Genomic DNA, 12,480 nt, shown 5'->3' with positions numbered 1-12,480 from the left:
AGCTTTTGCTTTGTCCTGACTGGATGTCGTATTTCCTTCTTTAATTGTTTCTCCCAAGTTCATAGCATCTAGGAGAATTTCGGCATCGAGCACCTATGACAAATAATTATTGCTATTAATGTCAAGGGCTGCGAATTCTAATTTTGTAGGGTTTGTCATGGCAACACTATCACAAAATATTATATTTATATTAAAATTTTAATATGTACTAAATATGCAAAATAACATTTAATTTATTAATTATAACGAAGAGGAAAAAACTGACATATCTTTAGGACCTACCTTTAGCGGAGAAAACGACAGGAGCTCGTGTTGATAACGTGTTATGAAAATTGAGGAGCACAACGAGAATACGAGTATGAAAAATATAATATAATAATATTTTTATATAATAATAAATAAATAAATAAAAACTAAAATTATAAAATAAAACAACTAAAACATAAAATAACCAAAATCATGAAATTAGATAATATGAAAATTGGTGGAAGTGAAATTCTCACCAATGTAGGTGTGTTCTTAAGATCCAACAAATGTCACTATTTATAGGCAAAGTGGCAAGTAGGATGTGGGCTTACATGGACACCAAACATGAATAATTAGTAAAGTCAAGATCCAAAAATCGAAAGATTAACATGCGGTGCGCTACGCCCGACAACTCATCAAGCAATTTCTTTGCGAGGTTCTAGTTTAATTAGCTTCTAATCCTAGAATAATCCAGTCAGCATTCTCAAGGCACCAGCATAATCTGAGTGGAGACATACCCCTTTGACTTTACTCGGAATCACATTATTTGAACTCCTATAACGTCTCCAACTCCTGTTTTTCTCACCCCGACCAAGCATCCCACGTTCTCTAGGTCCGAAGGGATCCAGTGCCCAACTACTGACTCCTCCTGGAATTACATTATCGGAGCCAAGCCAGGAATGGTCGTTAGTGATGGCACATGGACAACATGAATGGTGACACATAGCCTTTGGGGCACTAAGTAATGAGTATCTATTTTCTTTTACAATATTCATAATAGAAAACTAGTTATTGTTATAACGAACGTTAAAATAGTTATTTTTTTGAGAAATTATTTTAATTGACAAAACTGTTAAAAACATCTTTATTCTATCATAGACATAGATAGTAATCTATCACATATAGACTGATATTTTGTTATTAATTGTAAATATTTTAGTTCATTTTCCTATATTTGAAAACATCTTTTTTTTTTCTTTTTTTTGTTTTTGTTTTTGTAAAATTTAAAACAAACATCTCAAACTTGTAAGGTGAAGAAAGGTAAATGAAAGTTAAAATTTTCATGAATATTTGCATTTTTTTTTCTAGTTTCTTTAAATAAAAAAAAAAGAAAAAAAGAAAAAAAAGAAGAAAAAGAAGAAAAAGATGGGCCAATTTATTATGAATGGGCCTCAGCCCACAAATACAACAGCTAACTTGATTGGCACGATCATTTCGTCTTTGCTGATCGTTTCTTCGATCATAAACCCCGAGAAAATGGGGCTAAACCCTAAAACTGTAAAGAAACGTCATGAAACGAGCTCTATTGGGAGCTGTCTTCAATGTCTATTCTCGGACGCTTTCCGTCTCTCCTCCGCTTCGAACCTTTCGCTCTGGTCTCTTACTTTCTCCCTTTTCCTTTTTTTCTTTGCGATATTACTCATCCGGGAATGACAAGTACAATGGACTGAACTCAACCAAAAACAAGGATTCTCTCATCGAAGATGATGTCAGTACCGAAGGTAAAATAATATTCAATGTTGTTTCTCAATTTTCTCTGTGTTTCCTTTCTTGAAAATGATTTCTCAAATTGGGGTCACTATGAACTATACTCTCCTATTTCTAAGCATGAGCCATCGCCTTCTATGATATTATATTGATATTGCTGATCTTTGTGGGATTTCAAGTACTTTCAAATTGTGTCTTCCTTTCATGAGATGGTTCTTGGTAATTTTATAGTTAGCCTGATAATTGCAGTTTTTAATTACTTTAGATTATTGTACATTTCTTTGTCATTCTGTTCAAAACTGATATAAAGAGGTATGCTTTCTCCAGTTTAATTGTTTGAGTTCTTGAGTTGATATTAGTTTAGCACTATAGTTGACTATAAAATCTTGGATTTATATCCTCCTCTCATGTATAGGTTGTTTAATACGAGAAATTTTTAGAATAGATGTGTTCAGAAAAGTTGTTGAAGGAAATACTTCTATCAAGAAACTTCTGTTGTAATGAAAGTTCATTTTGCTTTTTGGTTCTGTATATTGAAAGTGATAATCAAATTAGAGATAGATTTTGTAACGCCTCAAGCTTAAGGATTCAGAATCTAGATTCGACACCTGATGGTGCCGGCATTCCCCTGCATCCACTACGGCTTGGCTATGTCATCCTTGTCTTGAATGCTTTTAAAAGTGAAAGTTGTCAGATGCGATATTGGTTCCTTCATGTACCCTTGGTTTGGAGACCTACAACATTTGGGTATCGAAGAAACTTGTAGGGAATTAATTCCTAGGTAGGTGGTCACCATAGATTGAATCCTTGACCTCTTAGTCATTTATTGAGACTATGTACTACTGGACCAACCCATGATGGTCAAGGATTCAATCATGATTCTTCGATACCATCTTAAATATCTTTGGTCCACTTGCTTTGATACCATCTTAAATCAACAATTGACTCAAAAGCTTAAACTGATAGGTGAAGGCAAATTTAATACTATATCATCCAACAATTACAAAGCAGATAAGTGAGAAAAATAGAGATCACTGAGAGAAAGCAAAAGTGCTCAGAAAAATAGCAGGGAAGTTTGAAAGATAAAAGTGGGTAGAAAGAGTTTAGTGTGTGATAAGAAGTCTGGGAGATAGTTTGTGTACAGAGATATTATGAAAATGGTGTTCATAGAGAAATGTTAGTAAAAGAAAGTTTGTATTTTGAGAAATGAAGGAGAATGTATTTTAGTGAAAGATACTTGATAGAACATCTACCATTCACTTGGTCGAAAAATACGTATCAGTGTTCTTAGTTTTATCGAAAATAACCATTTAAATAGTACTTCTGTCATGATTAAGGGCACCTCGATTGAACTAAAATATGTGTAAAGTTATTGTTATTTCTGGATCAATTTTTGATAGTATGATTAACTTTTATTTTCGAACGCGAAGAAAGCAACAGATACTCTCAGCTTCTTCATTTGGTGTTCCTGGGTTTCTGGATTCTTACGCTTGAGATTTTAGGGAGGTAATACAGTTATTTTCTATGATTACAGAGCTGAAGAGGAAAATTGATAAATTTTACGAGGGTGATGTCGAGTCATTACCAACAATTTTTGAGGCAATTTTGAAAAGGAAGCTATCGGGTAAACACGAAGATGATGATCATGAGATGATGAAAGAAATTCGACAACGAATGCCCGGACAAGTTGAAGATTCTACAGGTGAAGAATATGATTCAGATTTAAGTGAGTTGAATGAAACTGCTGAAGAAATGGAGGATTTCAGTGATTCTAGTGATTCTGAAGATGAAGATAGAAGGGTATAACTTATGTTGATACCGTGGGTTCAATAGTCCATGCTTGTTTGTCGTTAGATTTTACATTTTTTGGTGAAAATTTTCAACTTTTAATATCTTATTTAGTTTGAAAATCTTTCATTCATTTTAACTCATATCAGATGATTATGGTTGGTCTATGGGAACTTGAATCCTTAACTTGGGGAACTTTGTTAAATGGGAAATTGGATGCTAATATTTGTCTTTTAATGCTAACATTTAAATTAATAACATTACCATGGCCAGAGGGTGGAGATGCAAATTCCTACCTTGTATTTGTTGTATTATGGTTTAGTTGGGGTTAATTAGATTTGTAGGGTTCTTTTTTATTTTAATTAGGTAAAAGGGTAGTTTTGAAATTATTTAAGTAAAAGGGGTGTTTCTTTTTGTCTTTATTCAAATACGTCTCTTGGGGAATATTTTATTATTCTTTTTTCTGGCTTGATTAAAAAAATAAAAAAATAAAGAATTTTCAAATCGTCTGGCATTTAGACAGTGTGTTGAAGGTGGACTGCCTCGTTGTTGACCGTGCTAATTTACTTCTTTTGTTTTGTCTTCTTCCCTTTCAATTTCAACATAAAATCCCTAAACAAACCAATAATTTTTCACCTACTTCGTTGTTGAACTAATCTTCCATCTTCATATTTTCTTCCTATTTCAAATTTAACAGCAATTTCAATTTCCACCATCTTCATATTATTAATTGGTAAGTTTATATATTTTTATTATTTAACAAAAAATTAAGTTTTTATCATCTTTATTGATTTTTTTCTTTTTTATTTTGTTTACAGTTGATATTAAGAAAAATTCTGCAAGCAATCATTCAAAGTTTCTTTTGGTAAGGTGTAATATTTTTCTTTTAATAAGTTGATATATTTTTTTTTATAGTGGGTTAATTTTTTTTGTATTGATTCTCATAATTTTTTTTATATTAAGTTAATTTCATAGTTTTTCATTAGAGAGAATTACCGATTAACATTGGGTTAAATTTATTCAGGTTAACTATTAAAAATAGGTTATTAGACTTCTAAATGATTCTAGATTTTTTAAAAAATTCACTAAGTTAATGATCTAATAAATTCAAAATCAAACGTACTATAAAAACTTATTAGATGGACTAACATTAGATATTTATTAGACAATTTTAAAGTCTAAAGTAATTGTAAATAAATAAAAAAAAAATTTTAAAGTTTTTTTAACGGTGGATATTATTATTATTATTATTTTACTTTATAATGGATTAATTGGAGAAATATTAACGTTTTATTTATAGTGAATTAATTGGAGAATTTATTTTACAGTGAATTAATTGGAAAGTTTATTGTATAGTGGGTTAATTGGACGTTTTATTTCTCAAATCAAACAAAAATGTAAGTGTATAAAACGTCCATAATTTTGCATTGATTTTTTTAATTTTGTTTACAGTGGCTATTATTTCTGAGAAAAAATTTCATTCAAAGGTTATGTATATAGTTATTTACTTTTATTTGAAATGATATATTGATTATTGAATATTGAATGTTTGAATGTATTAATTAATGTTATTGTTACTATTATTGTTGCTACTGTTATATCGTTTATCTAGTCAATTTATTTTGGATTATTCACCTTAATATTATAAATATTATGATGATTAAAGAACAAAGATTCATGTCAATATGAAAGAATATTTATCATTGATTTATGGTCAAATGATGATGCATGTCGTTGGTAACAATAATTATCATGATTTTGTACCTATTTTTTTTTATTATTATTATTTTGTTTGAAGGTGAATATTATTATAAAAAACATTCTTTATAAAAATAAGAATAACACATACTTATTTATCATGATTTTGTAACTATTTTTTTTATTATGGTTTTGTTTGAAGGTGAATATTATTTTAAAAAGACATTTCTTTATAAAAATAGGAATAACACATACTTATTTATCATGACCTTGTACCTATGTTCTTATTATTATTTTCTTTGAAGGTGGATATTATTTTAAAAAAACATTCCTTTATAAAGATAGGAATAACACATACTTACTTATCATGATTTTGTACCTATTTTTTATTATTATTTTGTTTGAAGGTGGATATTATTTTTTTAAAAAATATTCCTTTATAAAAATAGGAATAACAGATACTTATTTATCATGATCTTGTACCTATTTTTTTATTATGGTTTTATACTTTTTTTTTTTATGACTTTCCATTTTCAACCCATTGTTTGTAATGAATACAACCAAAAAGTTAAATATTTTTTTAAATATAGTTAGTCTAATTAAACGAAAAAAATGAAGACCTATTAAATGTTTTAAATGGTCAAATTAAGATTTCATTTTGAGTGTAAATATTTTTTAATATAGTTGGTCTAATATATACTTACATAATCTATGATAAATATCAGATTGATTTGACCAAACTACAATGGATGACGTTGTGGAATTTTTATGTTATATGCATGGAAACATTGTTAATGGGCCAAACAAGATAGAATATGATAGACAACCATCTCTTCGTATAAACATGCATTGTCAAGTTGACTTCAACACATTAATCAATAGAGATGATGGGGTAGATGTAATATTTAGATATGGTAGTTATGTAACTGGATCTACTTTCTACATCTCTATCTCATTACACGAAGTGAAGCTGGTGTACGTTTCATGATGAGCAACGCTCCATACCCTCCAAATGGAGTTGAACTATATATCTCCCGACCCAGTGTCCCAAGTCCAACCTCGAGAGAAGAAGTTGAAACTACTATTGAGTTGGAAAGTTGTAATGTGGAGGATGAATTGTGATCCAACTATTGCCACAAACGACGAAGAAGTTGAAATAGATGATGATGATATTGATCTAGATCAATTACTTGGTGAATTTTATGGCATTCATGAAGTCTCTAAAACTTTTACTGAGATAGACCTGAACGACATGAACATTGTACACGATTCGAAAACGGTGGAAGACAGTAATATGGGGTCTGATTCATTGCTTAAGGGGATGATATTCAATTCCAAATTGGATTTAAAAAATGCAGTGAAAAGCTATTCAATCATTCGACATCAAACTTTTGAAGTCATTGAGTCGAAGAAAATAGTATAGGATGTTAGGTGTAAAAGATATGGCAATGGTTGCACGTGGAGACTTTGCGTTGTCTGCCGTAAAAAACACGGTAAGTTTGAAATTACCCAGTATAATGACCCTCATTCTTGTGTGTATGCAAGATTGAGTCAGGATCACAATTAATTTGACTCAAATCTAATTGCATCTGAGGTAAGCAACATATTTAAAAAAAAAAAAAAAATCTGTCTGTTGATGTCAAAACATTACAAAATATTATCTTGAAAAAATATGGTTATTTCGTTAGTTGCTAGAAAGTTTGGGACGGAAGAAGAAAAACAATTGCTAAGATATTTGGAGATTGGATCAAATTGTACAATTTGCTACCTAGATGGATGAATATTTTACAAATCACAAACCCGGGTACATTATCCATTGGAGGCTAAATGAGATGGATTGTGATGATAGGATTGTCATGTTCAATAGCGTATTTCGGTCGTTTGGACCTGTTATTGAGGGTTTCAAGCATTGCAGACCACTGCTTCAAATTGATGGAATCCATTTGTATGGAATGTATGAAGGAACAATATTGATAGCTAGCTCAGTTGATGCAAATGGTCATGTTTATCCAATTGCATACGCAATTATACCAGAGGAAAGTGCTGATTCATGGGGCTGGTTTTTGAGAAATTTATGGGATTATGTGGTGTATGGAAGGGAGGGAATGCGTCTAATTTTAGATAGACACAAAGATATTATATCTACTACCAGAAATCTTAACAAGATTGTGTAGGAGTACACCACAGATTCTGCTTTGCGATATGTAGCGAGTAATTTTAACGACAAGTATAAAAATAGTTTATTGAAGAGCTTGGTGTATAGTACAGGATCAAAATTTCAAGTTCGAAAGTTTAATGACTGTATGGTCAAACTTAAAACAGCAAACCCTAAGAGCTTACGATATTTTTCTTTCATAGATCCTAAGCAGTGGACACAGTCACATGATGGTGATTATCGTTATGGATGGCTAACCACGAATGTGGACGAAAGTACAAATGTTGTTCTAAAATGAGCCAGAAAGCTACCCATCACTGCACTAGTCAAAGCAGCATTCTATCAAACTATTGCTTATTTCGTTGCTCATCATGTAGAAATAGAGACTGCTCTTGAATCGGGAGAGTATTTCACAAGGTAAATTATTCACAACTTAGTTATCCCACGTTTTTTATACTAACAATAGAGGTATTCTAAGTAATTGTCATATTTGTCATAGGTATACGATAAAGAAAATAAATCGTTGGGAACAACGTGCAACTAAACATTCCGTTAACATATTTGATCATCGAATAGAGTTGTGTGATGTCACCACCTCAATCAACCCAATAACACTGAAAGGTGGAACCACACACTGAATAAAGTTAAGTGAAAGAACATGCACATGCAATAAGTGACAGAGTTATGGAATCCCCTGTTCTCACGCTATGGTTACGTGTAAGACCATTAGGTTAGACTACTTTTACTACATTGAAGATTATTACAAAATTTCCACTTATCTGGCCTGTTATTCACCCCAATTTGAGCCCATCCCCAATAAAAAATGTTGGTCTGATCCTAACTTCCCCACTATTTATCTGGATGAATCATGAATTAGAAAAGTTGGCAGAATGTGTACTTCTTGCATGCAAAACGAGATGGATTGGAGGAAATGTTACAAGATACGTTGCACAATTTGCAGACAAGAAGACCATAATAGATGAAATTGTCCCAATCGAGCTCGCGATGCGACTTAGTCATTGGATTGTAATTGTCTTTATTGATTCTTTTACTTATTTATTTATTGACTTGTTCTTGTAACTTTTTTTGTAATTATAACAAGGATGAGTTTATTCCTTATTGATTGTAATCACATTGATTTTTAGTAAGTATTTAAGTTAAATTTAATATTATTTTTATGGGATCAGATGGATGAAGATGTTACCACAGGGCCATACAACGGCTCGATTTTGTACATATAACGCAGCCATAGGTCTGAAGCTGTTTGGGAAGACGAGCATACTGATGTTATGCATTGTCGACGACGAGAGGCTTTTATTTGAAGGCAAAAAGACCCAGATCCTCGTATATTGAATTATCTACGAGCTACAGGATTTTATGGAGTCTCCTGTATCAAATTTATACAACTAGACTAACATCTGATAACGACATTAGTGGAATGATGGCGACAGGAGACATACACTTTTCACATGTTGCATGGAGAGTGTACGATTACACTTCAAGATGTAGCTATCCAATTTAAACTCCCGATTAATGGAAGATCATTGACCGAGTCACTAAATTATGACTGAGAACAACTTTGTGCCCTTTTTTTAGGCATAATAACAAATGACGCCGTTCTTAAAGGAGGTCGTCTTAGCCTGCCATAGTTAGCTGATCAATTTAACAACTTTGCCCATCTACCAGATAATGCAGATGAAGAGGAACTTCAATGATATGCTCGAGCATATATTCTCACATTGATTGGTGGATTGGTATTTCCTGATAAATCCAACAGTAGAGTGCACCTAATGTATCTTCCTCTCTCAGTAGATTTTGATGCTTTCAAGATGTACAGTTCGGGTCTAGATGTCTGGCATGGTTATATAGGCAACTATGCAAGGGTGCGGTTATAGATGACATAGACATTGCAGGCTTACTTCTATTGTTGCAGATTTGGGCATGGGATCGATTTCCTCTTTTAGTACCTCAACAACTCCATCAATATGAGAACAACTTAGGTGACAGACCACTTGCAGTACTGTAAGCATTTCTACCTCATCATTATTGTGTTCATTATGAAATACTAATAGTTAAAATTCAACTTGTGATTGTTGTAGATGGAATGACAACTATTCTGTAATTAGAGCACCAACGCATGTTCTACTATAGTATAGATACATACTCGATACGCATATGCCTAACTAGGTAATATTATATTAATTCATATATCATATATCATATATTGATAATGTTTCAATCTTCTGGTTCATTCATATTTTGACATATATGCATGCAGATTATTTGGGAGTCATACAATCATCTCATCCAACTATTGCCACCATATTGTCTCAATGGTAATGAGATATGGACATCTAGATGCCCACACATATGCTTTTTCGTTGTGGAGTGGTATCACCCAAATCGTGTGATACGTCAATTTGGAATGTTGCAACAAATTCCTCAACCTTGCAATACAGACGCCCAACTCCATTGGATTGCATATTTGGCTCCTCAAATTTCAATTTAGGAAAATCGTCAAAGTTTGGTTGTTAATGGACCTCCTATTAACAACGGTGTAGATACTGGGCTTGGATATATTGATTGGGATTCCACTGTGAGCAGGCGATATATAGCGAAAATAGGAGCATCCTACCACTTATTGGTATGAGTTTATTGTTTACTAGGATTATTTTATTTTATTTTTTTATTGCATACCAAAATAAATTTTAAAGTCATTAACTGGTTATTCAATTCCTTTTCAAACCGAGTTTCCAAATTTGACATTATATGTTAAAAGGGCCTTGCATAGACTCACCTCTATATATCGAGTGAGATATTTCGATGGTGATGTTCCAATGGAAGAACAAGGGGATCCAGCAAGACATCAGGATGTTCTTATTCAATCTAATGTTCAGAATGAATATCTAGTAACCCCACTTGATCATTTTACACATACTTCCATGATGTCCTCTCTCTCAACATTTGAATTTTTTTCGAACAACCCTCAGTACACTAAGTATGGAAGAAGGACAAACTTCACATGTCCATCCAGATGTCCATGACTAGTGCATGACACACCGACATTGTGGTGAGCGTATACACTTTACAGGGGAGGGTCAACCATCAAGTGTAAGAGGTCGTGGCGATCGTGAACACTACGTGACTCAACATGATCGATTCAGGCATAATAGAGAATCTTCTTCTAGTCACGAATAAAGAAAACTGTACATATAATGAAATTTATTAATCAAATTCAAACAAGAAAATGTACTTGCAGTCTACAACACATCCTAAAGAACCTTGAATATTATTTACAATAGTCGGAAGTTAATATCTATATTTTTTCATAAGTTTCTAACAAATTTAAACAAAAACAATGATTTGAAATTAAACTAATTGAATACTATTAAAATTAATATTGAGCATATCAAATCAATTATAGAAATTTCTTAATCTCAAAGTAACATTATTGTTTGTATTGTTAAAAAAATTAGTAATATTACTATTAAAATAAAAAAAAAAAAACGAGATTAGTGAGATAGTTGATTTTAGGCAACAATGATTTAGAATGGAACAAATTGAATATTATTAAAATTAATATTTAGTATATCAAATTAATCATAGAAATTTCTTAATCAAAATAACATTATTGTTTATATTGTTAAAAAATTACTAATATTATTATCACTATAAAAAAACATAAGTAATGAAATAGTTGATTTTAGGATTGTTAAAAGAATAAAAAATAAAAAAAAATACATTTTTTTTTACCAAAACTGCCCTTGAAGAGACGCAAACAACTTTTTATTATTGTTATTATTCATATGAAAGAGACACATTCTTCTTTTTTTTTTTTTTTTTTTTTTTAATTTTTTAATGAATACGTCTCTTCAACACACATTCAAGCTGAAAAAAATAATAAAATATTTTTGAATGCGTCTCTTAAAGAGACACATTCGAATAAAGACAAAAAAAAACCACCCCTTTTATCCAAATAATTTCAATACTACCCCTTTTACCTAATTAAAAAAAAAACCCTACAAATCTAATTAACCCATTGTATTCAACATTAAATAATTGTCTAGTAAAAGAATTATTATTTTTAAAATCTAATGTGAATGGACCGTGAGATATTTAGGGTGTGTTTAGAATACATTTTGAAGTGTTTAATTTAAAAAAGTCATTTTGGAAGTGATTGAATCAAAATAGCTTTTTAAGTATATTTGGATTGATTTAAGAAAATAATATTAAACTCCTTTGATAAAAACGGTTGGATTGATTTAAGAAAAAAAGTGTTTTTTAAAAAATTCATTTTTAAACTCTTTTGATAAAAAGGGTTAAAAATATATTTCAAAATATATTTTTAATAGTTGTCAAAAACTTCAATCTTTTCTAAAATGACTTATTTTTTAAAATTAAATATTTGAAAATGTATTTTAAATACATCTTTAGTTAATTTTTATCAAAAGAGTTTAAATAAAAATAAGTTTTTCTTATCACTTTTTTATGAAGTTAATCCAAACAAATCTTTAATCATCTAAAATAGATGAGATATAATTATATATTTAAGAGTCAAGGAACTCTGGGCTAAATTATTAACACAACCTAAATTAAGATACCCAAATATAATACATAATCAAAATACTAATTATGATTTTATTATTATTATTATTATTATTATTGAGAATTAATTTTTGCAACCCATTTTGACAGATCATCAATGGATTTGGTAGTTGGTGACTGGCATCGGACGGTTGAAATGGAGCCTGAGAAACCAAAAAATAATATTAGTCTTGTCAAGAATGGGATTCGAACCCATGCCCTTTCGGACCAGTACCTGAAACTGGCGCCTTAGACCAACTCGGCCATCTTGACAGATGATGACCAAACACCACATTAATTATACTTCAATTTATGTAGATTTCGTTCGTTTCTATTGATTGTCTTGTCTGTGTTTAATTTTTTTTTCCGGTTAAAAATAACACTTGTTTCTTCGCATTTTCTTTTTTAGATGACGACTTTTATATTTTGCAATGAAACAATCGAATCTTTAGACAAATTAAAATATATATATATATATAAACAACTTTTAATAGTTACTTTCATCACGCTCTCAAAACTAT

At 30.9% G+C, this 12,480-nt stretch overlaps 1 protein-coding gene and 1 non-coding gene across 2 annotated transcripts; one reads left to right on the top strand and one right to left on the bottom strand.

The window, feature by feature from the left end:
* Positions 1–1,483: 1,483 nt before the first annotated feature.
* Positions 1,484–3,765, top strand: LOC120082798. Its single transcript, XM_039038117.1, has 2 exons — positions 1,484–1,748; positions 3,269–3,765. The coding sequence occupies exons 1-2, from the start codon at positions 1,538–1,540 to the stop codon at positions 3,538–3,540; spliced, it is 483 nt and encodes a 160-aa protein (XP_038894045.1). The 5' UTR covers positions 1,484–1,537; the 3' UTR covers positions 3,541–3,765.
* An 8,386-nt stretch (positions 3,766–12,151) lies between these two features.
* Positions 12,152–12,232, bottom strand: TRNAL-CAG. The gene has a single exon. It is a non-coding gene; the product is annotated as a tRNA-Leu (tRNA).
* Positions 12,233–12,480: the final 248 nt, after the last annotated feature.

Source organism: Benincasa hispida, chromosome 8 (assembly GCF_009727055.1).
Source record: "Benincasa hispida cultivar B227 chromosome 8, ASM972705v1, whole genome shotgun sequence".
In the NCBI taxonomy this organism is placed as follows: domain Eukaryota; kingdom Viridiplantae; phylum Streptophyta; class Magnoliopsida; order Cucurbitales; family Cucurbitaceae; genus Benincasa; species Benincasa hispida.
The sequence above is the reverse complement of the archived record's forward strand: the minus strand, read 5'-3'. Positions and strand labels throughout refer to the sequence as shown.

Coding starts and splice junctions, on each gene's coding strand:
- LOC120082798 (XM_039038117.1), top strand. CDS start 1,538: ATGAAACGAGCTCTATTGGGAGCTGTCTTCAATGTCTATTCTCGGACG. Junction 1,749..3,268: donor AGATGATGTCAGTACCGAAG/GTAAAATAATAT, acceptor CTATGATTACAG/AGCTGAAGAGGAAAATTGAT.